We start from the raw sequence: 15094 nt of genomic DNA on the forward strand, positions 1-15094 counted from the left end.
GCTGTGTTCTTGACACAGCTGTGCTTGGCCATGAAGGTGTGGACCTCCTGGAGGATTAAGTGTTCATATCAGCAAAATTTGTGTGCCCCATTCTACAGGCTGTCACAGCCAACAGAACAGAACAGAACGTAACGTGGGTTCCCTTTTTTTTTTTTTTTTAAATCTGTTTCTCTGGGACCTGCCTCTTCTTTTGTCCACAGCCCCTTCTCGGGCAGCTAACATAAATGACAATAAACATGGTGAAGATTTTGAGGTGCTCAGCTATTATGGTAATGGGGTCCAAACACACAGAACTCCCTCCTGCTTTTCTTTCTGGATAGCGTCAATCAGTTCTTCCAAGTTATTTGTGTGCATAGCGTGTGGTCTTAGAGGTGTGTGTACCAAATCCATCCCGCTCTCTATGGAACTTGTGCATTGCCTTGCTTCCTCTGGCCTCACAGAGCAACCCTCAGACCATCCAGCTCCATGAACTCCTCCTTCCCCTTATTAATCACCAGCCTGCCTGCGTCTTTCCATTATACCATCCAGGACTCCCTACTAAAATTCTCCAGCTTGACTTACTTCTCCCCAAATCCCCCCATTCTGGCTCCTTGACATGCCTCAGGAGGCACTACATCCTTTTCCCACTGTGCCAGCCCCATCTGGAACAACCCCCTTTGCTCCTGCACCAAACTTCCTCTTCAAAACACCTTGAAATCCCGCCTCCTCCTGGGCTCTGATTCCTAACAAAACAGTTAATTTCTGCCGCCTGTGCTCAGTCGTTTTCTCCAAAGTATGACTCTGCACTCTCACTCCCATCCCATCTACAGACGTGGGTCCAAATCCCACTCTCACACAGGCATGCTCGCCACTGACTGCAGTAGGCACCCGCGTAAGAGCAGAATCTGGCCTGCTCCCTATACTGCCGTTATATTGTAACATACAGCACCTCCTTTATTGCCTGTACAAATGGCATTCAGCTGCAGAAAGTTTTGGAAAACTACTAGAAAGTATGCTGGATGGAAACGAATTGTGTGTAGCCCTGTGGCACCTGTGTGTCTTCGTGTCTCACCACTGGGGATCTGGGCGCTAATGAACCAGATTCTGATCTCACACTGGTATAAATGGAGTAACTCCATGGACCTCAGTGGAAGTGGACTCTGAATTTATGCTGGTGTTACTGAGATCAGAACGTGGAGTTTAGGTAGAGATTTGTAGTAAGAACTAGAAGCAGTAAGTGAGACTGTCCCCAGAAAGAAGGAAGCTTCTTGTTCTACTGGAACTAGTTAGTAGCAGTGTGAGGTTAGGGGGCCAGCAGGAACTCTACATCCAGCTTCAACCAGCTCTCCCGTTCCTGTCCATTCTCCAGAATCTCTGTCAGTTGGGATAAAATTGGGAGAGTTACTGGCTATAAAGACCTAATTTATATTCCCATTAAATTCACCAGTTTCCTCCTATACCAATGAAGGAACAAGACTAGGGAGGCAGGTATGCTAAGAGACAGTGCATAGACAAAATCCCACTGCATGCAAAATACAGATATAGGGCTAGATCCTCAGATCTGGCAGAGCTGTGCTCGGCCCAGGGAGAAGAAACTGTTTTATGCCACCTTTGTAACCCCCACCATCCTGCAGCTGGCTAGGGGCCGTTTCAATCCCTGGTGCAAGTTAGAGCAATATTTAGGGCTGCTCTAACGTCCGCCCAGCTACAGTGGCTCCCAAGGGATAGTTATGGCAGTTAGGGATTGTTGGTCATGCATCCTTTGCCCTAGCAAAGCCCCCTAGACCAGGGCAGACAGCATTGGTGGTGCAGAGCCACCACACTGGCCCTATACCACCTGGAGATACCTCTCTGGCAGGGGAATTCTCAGGTAGCCAGCTTTGCACCAGCAGACTGGCACAAAGGAGCGACAGTGGGGGCCAGCTTCTGGCTTGAAAGGCTAGGGCCCCCAGTTCTCCAATTTTATTTATTTGTTTTACAGTAGAAAGATCATGGCTCTGTTGTGCAGGGCACTGAATGGACAACCAGGAAGATACAGCCCCAAAGATTACACAGCCTGGGGCACTGATGCTGCAATTGGTGCATGGAGGGGTGTATATTGGTTTCACCTGGGCCAAGTCTAATGCACAGATCCCAACTGCATTAATGACACAACACCTAAGAACTTCCAGCAATACGACGACTGCATTATCTGTGCTATTTTCCAGCACAGCATTCACAAGGACCCAGCAATGAAAGGTAAATCTCATCCACTAGATTACAACACTAGGGCACCTTCCGCAGTGAGACACGATTCTCTCAGAACTACTATATTAGGGCCTGATCCTGGTGGGTGCTGAGCACTCAACTTCCACGCACAACTATGTTTTGTGCCTTGGTACTGAAGCATTCAGGAATCTACCATGCTGCGTCGCAGCTGCATTCCCTCTGCTATATTCCAGCACCGTATCTGGTCACCTCTAGCACACAGCCACACACACATTCCTTCCACTCTATTGCCGTTGCAGGTTGCCACATCCCCTGTGAAAAACTCCTTTATTTGCCCTCGCTGATGTAGTGACATTTGGGTTTTTTTATTTCACTGATTTGGCAGGGTGAGCTCCCAGAATTTTTTTAAAAACCCACACACATAATTTGTGGCAAGTGGAGTTCATAATCCGTTAATTTATTATCATTTCTGTCATCCTGGAGGGCCATTAGCAGAGGTAATAAAGGGAGCTGTAATTATAGGATCTGAGGCCACTCCAGACACAGCTGCTGTCACTCCACTTGCCATATTTCATTCTGTGCTGGTGCTATCATCTTCCCAGTGAGAACAGTACAACAGCTACCTGGGGACAGCCTCTGTTGTTGCCCCTCAAGAGAAGTCTCCTCTTCCTGCACAAAAGCATGTGTAAAAGGTAGATGAAATACAAAGGCGATTAACAGAGGGGGTGGGTGGGAGGCAAAAAGGAAGGAGAGGCTGCTCCAGAGGGGAAGGACTCCAAGCTGGCTGAGGAGGACATTGAGCTAATAATGCTTGCTGAACACTTTTAAATCATGTTCTCCTGTTCCTGACTGCAGGAGAGTGGCTTTACGCTTAATCACTTTCATTTTGCTGACATTAAAAAGCAAGAGTTTGCACTGGGACCTGGTATCCTGAAGTGCTGGGCTCATTGCGGAGCCTGGGTTTTTAAAAACACATTCTAATTTAACACAATTTTTATTCTTTTTGCCTTGTTCTCAGTGTCTGAGAGCCAGGGCATATATTCACAAGGGGGGCTCAGATGCTTAAGTCCACCATTTAGATCCTCAAAATCCCTATTACCAGCAGCTGCCTTACCCTATAGGCACCATGTTTCCACTGATAAAGTCCCTGTGGCATCTAGATTTCTGCCAGTGCGCATGCACAAAGCTGCCCACGTCCTGGGGGCAATGAGCAACTTAAACAGTTATTGGAGCAGGGACTTAAACCCTCCTACGTGTGCCCCACCCACTGAGTTGGCAAGTCAGGCTCAGACTTTCTCACTCTATGGACTAAAACTCCAAAACAAAAAGTACAGTCACAACTGGGACAAATCACTGCTATGGAAAGATGACAGCCAAACCCTCTCCATCTCAGACCTTTTGGTCTGAGAACTAAGAGGTCAGTTTGATGTCATGAGCCCTACTGCCAATTGCCGTTTTGCCAAACATCTGGTTTTTTTCTCAGCCATTGCGAGCAACTGAATGACTGCAAAAGTCGAGTTTCAGGTAAGTCATTCTGCGTCTGAAAGTAGGCTGAACAACAGCTCTGCCAGAGATAGTATAAAACCACTGCAGTAACAGCTGCCAGAGGCTCAAAGAAAATACATGGCAATTGTCTCTCCTTCCTTATCGAGGTAGATACCAAACACTCTGGTGTCTGAAACAGTCCAAAAGCCAATTGGCTGTAAGCCTGGCCAGGCAACTGAGGAACTCTGAGTTTGATGCCAACAGTTCCCAAATGCGGACATTAAAGCTGCAGAATACTAGGAAGTGATCCACAGGGTGTGTCTACACTGCAGAAAAAACTGCGGCAGCAAGTCTCATGGGTGCTCATGCGACGAGGCTAAAAATAGCAGTCTAGGTGTCCCTGCTCAGGCTGGAGCTTGGGGCAAAGCATCTCAGAGCCTGGGCTGCAGCCCAAGCGGGAACGTCTGTACTGCTAATTTTAAGCCTGTAGTGTGAACCCAAGTCACTTGACTCTGAGAGCTGCTGTTGCTGGACTTTTTTAGCACAGATGTACCCACAGTCTCCTCTGATCCAGAGCAGGCTTCTCGGGGGAAGCCTTTTATCTACTATGTGCTTCCCTTGAAGGTTACCGCTGACAAACAATTTCTGGTAAAATAACCACCATTGTATATCCCTGCACTTGAAGGGAACTCCATTATTTTGAAGGATCAGCAGTGCCCCAATAAGACAATCTTGTGACCAATTCAAAACTACTGAATGATGTTAACGAAAAAGATTACTTAAGGACCTTCTGGTATAGTGCTCTCCTAACCTGTGAGCCACGTGCTAGAATGCAATTGCCTGAATTTGCCAGTGGGAGATAACATCCTAAAGCAAGCTGTTTATAAAAGGGAGTCTGCTGGGCTGTTGCAGGAAAAAATACCTTTTAGGGCCCCTTCCCCTTGGCCCAATGTCCATTTAAGTATTTTATACAAAATGGAACAGCATCAACAAGAGAGACTGAGGAAGACCCAGGCCAGAGTACCCTGTAGCCCACTGCTTTGGAGATTCACCTCAGAAATGGGATGCCAACGTCAAGTCCCTCCTCCATGTCAGGCAGAGAAGAGATTTGAACCTGGGTGTCCCACAGCCAGGTGAGTGCTCTTAACTGCTGGGCCCTTGGGTATAAGGTGGGGGCGCTGGCTCCACCTCCTCAGTTTGTCTTGAAAAAGGACTGACCTGGTATAGAAACCTAAATCTAGAAGAGGGCTCACAGCTGTGCATCCCAAGTGGAGGAAGGTTCCTCTGACCAGCCTCAACTTGAGTGCCTGACTCCCTCTCAGGGGTAGCTTAGGCAGCTCCCTCCTCAGCATGCTGGCTTCTATGAATTCCTTTTTTAGCTCTTGACTCTCCCCAGGCCCAGGTGCCTAACTCGGGGCTGTGAATTCCACTGGGTGGGTGGTAGGGTGCCTAGAAGTCAGGCCCTGCAAATGCTCAGCCTAAGTGCCCTTGGAAATCAAGCCCCACGTGACTAAGATCTCAGTTGTGTGGGAACCTGAGCATCTGATATCCCTGATGTGTGAGATCCTTGGTGTCTGGGATTCGGGCTGGGCAAACTCAAAGGAACAAACAGCACTGACCCCCGTTTGAGTCATTCTCCTTTCCCAGGCTGTCGACTTGCTCAGTGTGTTTTATTCATTTCTGAAAGGTGGGATTTTTAAAAAAAAAAGGGTATTGTATTTTATTATGTATTAAAATCTCTTGTATAAAGCCCCCAGAGCACTTTGCTCTAAAAACAATATGATTCGTTTATTACTGGTGATCTGGACTGAGCCCCTCTGGCCAGCCCAAGAGCTGTGTTGATTGGGTTGCCATATGGGGGTTTTTGGCAGGAAAGGGAAATACAGAGAGATAATCGAAAAGGTTGCAGGAGGACCATATCCTTCTGGAATTAAAAACAGCCCCTTTTACAGAGTAGCAGCCACCTTGCTCCTAAATCCCACTTCTAGGAGAGCAGCAGCAGTGCTAAAATGGAAAGTGCATTTGTTTCCAAAATGAAAATCGAGGTGGAACAGCCTATGTTCATCACAGAGGTAAGCAGATGATCCCTGAGCTACTGTAGGGCATCCTCAGTGCACAGCAGTGACAATGGGCTGCAGCACCTTGGTGTTTGGTAAGTAATAGCCACAGTGACAGTAACCTGTGCCCAACTTCTTGAGTACATCTGTCCAGCAAAAAAATCGATGGCAGGGAGTCTCAGCACAGATCAACTGACCCGGGCTTGCACTACAGGATAAAAATAGCAGTGTAGATGTTTCTGCTGCTGGGGCTGGAGCCTGGACTCTGAGACCCGCCTAGGCCCTAGCCTGAGCAAGAACATCTACATTGCTATTTTTAGTCCTGTAGCTTGAAGCCCATGGGGCTAGCTTGCCTTTATTATAGTCATTGCCTTGCCTTTATTATATCAAGTTTATCAATATTATTATATTCAGCAGTAATGCAAGGAACCTACAGGCCCGCATGCTATAAGACATTAGCTTGAGCAGTTAGCATAAGGCTTGAGGCCTGTGAACTCTGGCACAGACAAATGGCCCAACAATAACCCCTAAGTTTTGAGGAACTGGAAATGAAGAGTGAGGGGGAATTTTGTCCATAATGACATCAGCCAACCACAAAAACATGAGCTAACACCAGCTTTTGGAAAGAACATCCAGCCACCAGAATGTCATGGCAACGATGATAAGTTGAAATCATTAACATACTAACCCACAGAAAGAGGACACCTCAGCATTAGGAAATACAAATAAGGAAGAGGGGAGAAACCCCTACCAACTATGCATTAGACATGGTAGCATCAGTGTAACATATTATAAAAGTGGCATCCCAGCCTGTGGGCTGTAGGAGAGAGAGATGTATCCCAGGGGAAGTGTCAGAATGATGGCCACAGATGATGAGAAGGAAGGAGATGGTGATGAAGAAGACAGTGGCTATCCTTTCAGGCTGTTCTGCAAGGGATGGTGTGAGTATATGAATATTCAGATGTACATTGTGGAGTCTATCTACCTTACTGAGTTGGGATGTTTGTGACTGTGCTATATGTATTAATAAATAATTTGTGCATACAGAAGAGTTCCTATGGTGTGAGTGTTGCAGCTGTGCACATCGGAGTTCCCAATTATATAATAATTTGAATAATACTGGCCCATAGGCAGTGGGTATAAGAGGCCTGGGGTGGTTAAGGGTCCCTAAGCAGCTGCTGCCGGAAGCTCCCCCTCTGCCCTGCTCGCACTCCACCCCTGCTCCTCCCCAGGCCTTCCTCCACTTTGCCCCCTTCCCGCCTGCAGCTCGCTCCTCTTTGCCCTCTCCCCCGGCGGCAGGTGTGAGCGGCAGGTGGGAGGGGGTGAAGATCTGATCCTGGGAGAAGGGGATGCTAGATCCCAACTCAGGGCAGCACCAGGGGGAGCCAAGTCCCGGAGCGATGTGGCAGTCAGGGAAATGAGGAGGTGATCTCTCCTGGGGTGGGGAGAGCCGCTTGCCTTCTTCATTGCGGGCTGGGGGAGATGGGGAAGTTGCCTGGCTGCTGGGAAGTTAAGTTGGCTGCAGAGCTGTGGGAGCGGAGCAGGACCTCTAATGTGGCGGAGCAGCCTGGGTGTCCAGCACAAGATAGCAGCTGCTGGAGGAGCGTCCAGCCACCCACCCACTGCTGCCAGCATGCCCACTGGATCCCCACCGAGCAGGAGAAGTTTAGGCATGAGCGGTAGGGAGGGACTTGAGGGTGAGAGACCTGGGGTTGAGCATGGGCAGGGCCTCAGGGGACAGGACAGAGCAGAGGGACAGGGCCACAGTCCAAATGCCAATGCCCCAGAGCTTCCCCAAAAGCAGAAGTCACGTGCTGCCCATGACTGGGCCTGATCTTTGGACAAGAACCTATCAATCCTCAAAGTAATCAATATAATCAATGTATATGCTATAGATCAGGCTACAAGCGCGAGCCTGAATCAGTTCACCCAAGCTCTGAGACACTGGCGTGGGGTTTTTTGCTGTGTAGACATACCCTTAGTTGCATTTATTAAATGCCCTTTCTGTTAATGGCATTAACCCTGCTGCTGGGTTAATGGAGCAATCCAGGCTGAGATTCCTCCATCAGCAACATAACCCTGTTTGTGCTGAATCAGCCAGAGGTGGATTCCACAACTAGTGAGTGGTGTAATCCCTGATACTGCAGATCTCCTTTAAGAAGGGCACTCCTGGCATTAACCTCTGCTCAGAAATACTGTCCGTGGAAAGATCTATTTCTCCAAACTTCACAGTCAAAGGTGTGGCTCTACAAAACAGCTAACTCAAAGGTGTCTAGCAAATCACTGGAACAACAATGGGATCCACAAAGCCTGTACAATGAATGAGAAGGGGTAAGTGCCTAAGAATAGGATCCACGAAAGCCTGCATGCTAGGCGTAGAGCCATGTAAATGTGCCAGGGGGTGATAACAGCAAGAGGGGTGTTTCCTAATCCTTGCCCCCCGCCCCTTGGAGATAGATACTTAAATCCAGGCTGCAGGGAAGTGCTTATCTCTGCTTGCAATCCACAGCCAAGACCAGCTGCCTGCAGGCAGGCGGCTTAGGTGCCTAAGGCGTTCCTTGTGAGGAGCTGGTGGCCATGCTGGCCTCTCTTACAACCTTTAGCCCAGTGGCTGGAGTACTCACCTGGGACATGGGGGAACTGAACTGGAATCTCCCATCTCTGCCTGATGGGGAGAAGGGATTGGAAGAGGGGCTTCCCACCTCTCAGGTGCGTGTCCTAGCCCCTGGACTATCCTCACTCTCTAAAGCCCAATTCATATTTATTTTTTTAATGAAAGTGGAATGGCCTCAGCAAGAGAGACAGAGATGCACATCAGAATATCCGATAGCCCAGTGGTTTGGGCACTCACCTGAGAGCTGGGGAAACCCCTGTTCAAAGCCCTTCTCACTGGACAGTGGTGGAGTTAAATGGGGGTCTCCAGGTGAGCATCCTAACCACTGGATATTAAGGGAGCCCCCCCCAGCGAGTCTGTGTAGCATTCAGCATGCTCTGAGTACACCTACTGGACTGGGCCCTGAGGGAGACAGGCGGGGGAATACCTGTCTTCTCCTGGCTTGAGGATTTTGCTGGGGGTTAGGCATATGAGAGGTATCTGGACCCCTGCCTGATGCACATGCCCAGAGGCAGAAACTTAGGGGTCTAGGGAACTTAAACAGTGGAAATGGAGGTGCCAAGTGAGTTTAGGCATATATAGGGTTGGATGGCAGTTGAAGTGGGGGTTTTGTGGATCACAGTGATGTCTAAATCTGCGTGTTAGGCACCTAAATCCCTTTGTGGATCTAGGCCAAGGTGTCTAAGAGTCCCCACTTCAAGCAGCCCAGGAAGTCTTCTCAAGGGAAGCCACCAACCTTAGAACCCAATAGTGACAAATTTTACAGGGAAATAGTCCCTCAGAACAAGGAGGAGCAGCAGCCGCCAAAAAGAGAAAAGGACAAGCTGCAGGAGAAGTCATTGTGTGAGCCCAACGTCTGCCAGACTACGACAAGTGAATTATGGCAGATACTCCCAAATGATCAGACGGGGTCTAAAACCTTTCATGGAAACACGCTGCATGGCTGAAGCAAGGAACTGATGAACCAAGATGTGGGATGGGAGAGTGTGAGCCTGCGCTGCTGAAGCTGGAGTAACGTGTGCAAGGTTTGGCAGCAGATTAGATCCAGTAGCTGAGTACAAAGTGTTCCTCAGGGCTGGAGGGAAGAAGGGGGAGGGGATGAGACTGCTGTATCAGATTATTCATGCTGCATGTCTATGTGAAGCAGTCTTCTGCAACGCAGGGAAGTGAGCCCTCGGGATATTTCTGAAATCCCTCCCCACTAGCCCCTGCACTCTTGCTACCCAATCAGAACTTCTCTCCAAGGTGCTGGGGCATCTCTCTTTGATACTTTATGTTACGGAGCTTGACATAAGGTCAAGCCCTGGACTCAGAATGCAACTCATCCGATGGCAGGAATCACATGGGAGCCGCCCAGTATCTGAACAAGGGAGATGGCCACTCCTTCAATCTGGGACTTGTTGCTACAGTGCTTACACTCTACAGACACGTGGAATGATGCTGCTGTGCTGAATGAACAGGATGGAAGTCCTGCACGTGCTGCAGTCAGCTTCCCCTCAGAGGTCACTCACATCACAGTCAAAGTGTTCCCAGCCTCCATCAACACAGGAAACAGGAGCTCCAAAGCAGCTCCTAAATCAGTCTCCTTCAAGACTGGGCCTTGTTCTGTGGGACATCCCCTATGGAGAGGAAAGCTTCCCCTTCAGACGGACAGTGACTTACTTCCCTGTTCTGTGGTGCTGCTGCAGCACAGCTCCTGCCCCCTAGTGGCAATAGGGGAATATGACAACCTACATTTCCATTAGATACAATATCCAATTGCCATGGTTATGTTTAGACAAAATGGATTCAGATTGTCCTGAGCCAATGCAACATGTCATGCAAAATCTCCAAAGGTCTGCCCCTGTACCACATAATCCCCTCAAGTCACAGGCACTACTGACTGCTGTACGATATCATCGATAAGTACCACATAATCCCAGGAAACCAAGTGTATACGATAATTAATTTACACAAATAAATCATGAATTAGAACTCATTGCCAATGGGATCTTCACCATGAGCAGCTTTTTCTTGAAGTAGATTCAACCCATCAGAGAATGCCAAGATAACGTGATGCCCACAGAGATAAATAATCACTTCCCCTCGTCTTTCACACTAACGCCCCTTCCCCTAACTTCTCCCTCATTACCTGGGATGTGCTTTGCCCATCCAATGATCACCACCAGTTCCCTGTCTGCTAAGTCACAGAGGGTTGTCAGCGCTTTGATGTCACTCTCTGGCATGGTAGGGTCAGGCATGGCATAAATCTTCTCTGGCTCTGCCACCAGCAAGTGGGAGACGATCTTTGTCACTGCAAATGTCAAAGGGGAAGTTACTACTGTACCTTTCAGGAGATGGTGTATATGCAGGAGTTTTCAGATAACACTTGGCAGGACACACAACCAATGGGAGTTCTGGTACCAGGGGACTTGCGATTTGGGATCTCAGAAATGTGTTTTGTTCACAGCAGGAGGGAGACTACACTGCAGTTAGCGTAAAGACTGGAAACTAGAATCTGTGATTATTCAGCACTGAGCCAATGCCTGTTGAAGTCTCACAAAGGCAAGGGCCGATTGTAAGATATTGCTCAGTTATAGCAGGTAGATCCCATGGGGATATCACAGGGTGAGAGACGTCTCCGATGAGTGTTATGGGATTTTGAGAAGTTCAGAAAACAATGTGGTGATATGGTAAAGTGAGATCAGATTGTGGGGCTGATTTAGTGCTTACGATCTCTCTCTGAGAAAGCTCTGTGATGATCCGAAGGATGTAGTATCATCAGTGGGCCATAGCCTCAGATGACACTATTCCACACACACACTCTACTCACAGGAAAAACAGATATCTGACAATGATGGGTTATAATAGAAACAGATGGGGACAACAACTCCACAACATTATTTGTGCATCCACGGCACCAATACAAAAAGAAGCTCTACTGGCATTAAGGAATACAACATGAAGCTTGTACATACATGGCTTTTTGGCTGGAGGAGGAATCTGCAAGCTCAGATAAGTACTGCTTTCAGAGTCCAGTCTTCTCTTATACTTCTGGCGTCCTCCGCGGACTCGATCCAGACGAACGCCTGTGGATAAGAGAGGAAAGAAACTCATGATCCCCTAGCAGTGCCATAGTGAATCCTGGAATTTCACTGCTACAAATTTTGTAAGAGAGGCCTGGATATTCTCCCTTACCCAGCAGAATTTTCCTGATCAGGCCACCTGGTCTGTCCACTGAATCCAGCACAGCTGTCCCAACAATGCTAGCTGGACAGCCTCCTGCTCTGACAATATCATTGGGATAGTTACCTATCCAGAAAACATTAATGAAGACAAAAACCAACTCACCCCAACTCTTGAATCATTGTCTCTTTGGTGGATAAATTGAGGGCTTCAGATTTCAGTGCCCTCTGGATGATCATGTTTTTAAAAAAGAAGTCTCAGAAATGACAATCGAACCTGCGTTTATGAAAAAACCCTTTAGATTGTTCTTAAAAATGAAAAGTTAAATGTTCTGTGACCTTGCACTGTCTATATTTGAGGAAAGCTGCCCATAACAAATAGATTATGAAATATGAATAGAACCAAGATATATCATCGAGCAAGGCAAGTATAATGAAAGTAGAGCTAAATATAAACAGAAACAAGATGTTTCAACCTCTGCCATAGTAAGGCAACAATAAAACTGAACTAGGATGACATCAAAGAATTGTAGCAACAGCACCTTAAATACAATGAGTTAAACAGCAAAGCATCAAATACAACACCAAAATCACTATATTTCTACAAACAGCATTGCAGGATCAATAATCGATACATGAACAGCATGTTCAGCCATTGAAAGTCATTGTGAATATACATGGAAATTGAATTTTAAATTTGCAGGTGCAAGTATTCACACCAGTAATATTTGAGTGCTGATCTCATCCAATCAGAAAACAGAAACAACTCCATGTGATTTATCTGACCAGTTATAGTAAGTAACAAATATTTGGTGATCAAGTCAGAGAGTGAAAAATAAAAACAAGAGAGTGATAGATGAATTAAATTCTGAATAACACGTACCTTTGAGGAAACTGCAGTCTGCTCACTGATATTTTACAGCAGAAAGAGACCTAATCTGACAAGTAAATTATTCATTTCAAACCAGCACTTTGTTCATTAACCAATGCTGTTACACTAACAGGGGCATTATGTCAAATCAGTACCAGTTGCAATAATACTCCTTACCAATATGAGCAGTTATACCTGGATCCTAGCCCTACCATCACTTACTATGAACATCTGTGTGCATCAGTACCAATACTATCAACAGTATGAATACACCTACACACTCCAATAAAATTCTCCATGCACAGGGCTAACAACTGGGCTGCTGAGGCTGGGCTGCTGAGAATCAGGATGATATCAGCTCCTTGTCAGCCCCTCTCTGCACATTCCCAGCATGGTGGAGAATCAAGCCCTAAAACTATAGTTTTTAAGCCATTAGTCTGGGCAATGGAACTATTAATTTGAATTGAGATGTTAGGCCTCGCTCTCCAATGCCTTCCCCTTCATATTGTCATTTACATGAGTGCAGAGGGGCGCACAGTAGGTGTCATGTGATCACTCTGAATCGGCAGCATTTTATACCCACTTTACGCAGATGTAAATGATGACACAAGGACCGTGATGATGTCTGAGCTGTGTCTGGATGTAGTGGAGAATGGTGGCTGCACAGAGCTGGTTAAGGCTGATCTTCAGCCACCTGGCTCCAGCAGAAGTTAGAACAGCACAGGGCTAACTCTAATTTCCACTACTGATGTAAGGGCCAATGGCCGGAGAGGCGCAGGTATGGTGCAGCTTTGCACCACCACACACCTCACAAATGCCCCAATACATCCCTTCCCTCTTTGTGCATAGGGTGTTGGAGCTGACTGGTGTAGGTGGCAGCAGAGCTTTCAACCAACAGAGAGTTCCACTGATGCATCTCTCTTTTAAGGCCATTCTGTGCTGCTTACATGGTGCAAACTTATATAGCACAAAGCAGCCTATGTGGACTGGAGAATCTTACCCAAAGTGCAAGGCAGGAGCCAATCAGCCGCAATGAGTTCAAATAGTATTTTTTCCAGTAAGTAAAGTCAGGGTATTCAGGGGCTCAGGTGCCAGTGCTGAGCAGGGGGTGGGAGGATAGATGGCTAGACAGACAGACAGAAGAAAGCCCAGGAAGTTAAATGTGTGGAGTCCGAGCAAATTGAGGGAATTTGCTGCAACTAGCACATTTTCTAAGCTGGTCACTGATCCAGTGAAGAGACTCACTGAACTCACAGAGAATCAACGGGACCTGGCTCCTACATCACAGGGGCATCTCTGAAAATTTTACCCAGTGTTTTTTATGTCCCTTCTCAGCACCAGGGAGCCTGGCTGGAAGGCGCCTCCTCTGAAATCCCATCATGTTCCAGGGAGAAAAGAGAAAAAGAAAGCAGCAGAATTTGGCCCCAGGGAGCCTCTATTAAGGAGACCCAGGAGGAATGGCAAACTTGTATGAGTACAAACCCAGAGTTCTATATTAGCCAGCAGACCCCAAGACTGGCTTCTATCCTGTGACTTCTCTATGGAGATAAATGTGTTCTGATTTCAAAAGACAGGAACCCATGAGGCCACCACCTGCTGTGCTGAATGAGCAGCGCCTCAAGTTAGTCAATGAGGAAAAAATGCCTCCCCAGAAAGCGTTGAGTCAGCAGGAGAATGGGGGAAAGGCTGTGAAAGTGACAAGCATCACGAATAGGACAGTGAGTTGCCTGCCCCAAGCAGGTCTTTCTAAAGGAACCACAGTTTCCCATTCCCCCTTACTAGAGGAGGCTCACAGCTCCTGTTTCTTCAATGTGCTGATGGGCAGATATGATATTAGAGGGTGGAATCACCTATCCGCTTAGTAGAGGAAGCTAGGTACCAATCTGCAATTCCCCAGAGTGCACTCTCTGCACATTTTGATGAAGCGAAAGGAAAAAAACAGAGGAGGGAGTTGCTTTGCTTTTACCAAGGAGACACGCAGACAGGCGCATCGTCCCCAGCATTTGGCTGGTGGAATGGCTGTACAGGTTGCAGAGGTATTACGGATCCTCAATCAGATTACAGGGACACAGAAGACTTAAGTGCATTAAAAGAGATAAGAAAGAGACACAAGGAGATTTACCCTCCATCCCTCCTTCCCTGGCTGAGTGGATACAGGCCTCTCCATCCAAGGACTTTGGCTTGTTAATTTTGACCGAGACTGTATTTTCCTCTTGTTCCCCATCCTGTGTGACACTCCTTGAGGCAAACACTTTAAATAAGGTCACAACCATTGTTCTGCCTCAGCAGCAGCAGCCTTAGCCTTAAAGAGACAGTGCATAGACCGACCCACATGCAAAACGTCTCAGCCATTTCCCAATCACTAATGAGAGCAATTTCTAGGAGTGACAAGCAGCTAAATGCATTTCAATTCATTTGTTATGTACCTTCTTATTTATCCTGGGTGTAGCATGCAAGATACCTGAGAGACAAATAACAAGAGAAGAACCCTGCCCCAGAGAGCTTACAGGCTAAAAACTCCCAATACAGACACAGGAAGGGGCAGAGCTGATAACAAGAACGCTTCTCTCCTGCACTTTTCAGATCCCTGGGTTTTGTTACTTTGCAGTTTGTTTTGTTTTGTTTATTGTCTGATTTTGTTAATGCCTCTTACAAGGGAGTGAGGTTGAGAGAGGAAGAGCATTAGAATGGGTTTCCAAGAGAGACATGAGAAAAA

The 15094-nt window shown here is 47.2% G+C and overlaps 1 protein-coding gene across 4 annotated transcripts in view; it reads right to left on the reverse strand.

Moving 5' to 3' along the window:
* The window catches only part of ESRRB (estrogen related receptor beta), a 157419-nt gene that overhangs the window by 16018 nt on the left and 126307 nt on the right, over window positions 1-15094 (reverse strand). For all 4 annotated transcript variants that reach the window (XM_067532795.1, XM_067532786.1, XM_067532804.1 and 1 more), the window contains 2 exons: window positions 11301-11411; window positions 10475-10636 (listed from right to left, as the gene is read on the reverse strand). In XM_067532795.1, coding sequence (XP_067388896.1) covers window positions 10475-10636; window positions 11301-11411 — 273 coding nt within the window. The remainder of the gene's footprint in view (window positions 1-10474; window positions 10637-11300; window positions 11412-15094) is intronic.

This window comes from Emydura macquarii, unplaced genomic scaffold, assembly GCF_026122565.2.
Source record: "Emydura macquarii macquarii isolate MOO-44397 ecotype Brisbane River unplaced genomic scaffold, CSIRO-AGI_Emac_v2 contig_374, whole genome shotgun sequence".
Lineage (NCBI taxonomy): Eukaryota > Metazoa > Chordata > Testudines > Chelidae > Emydura > Emydura macquarii.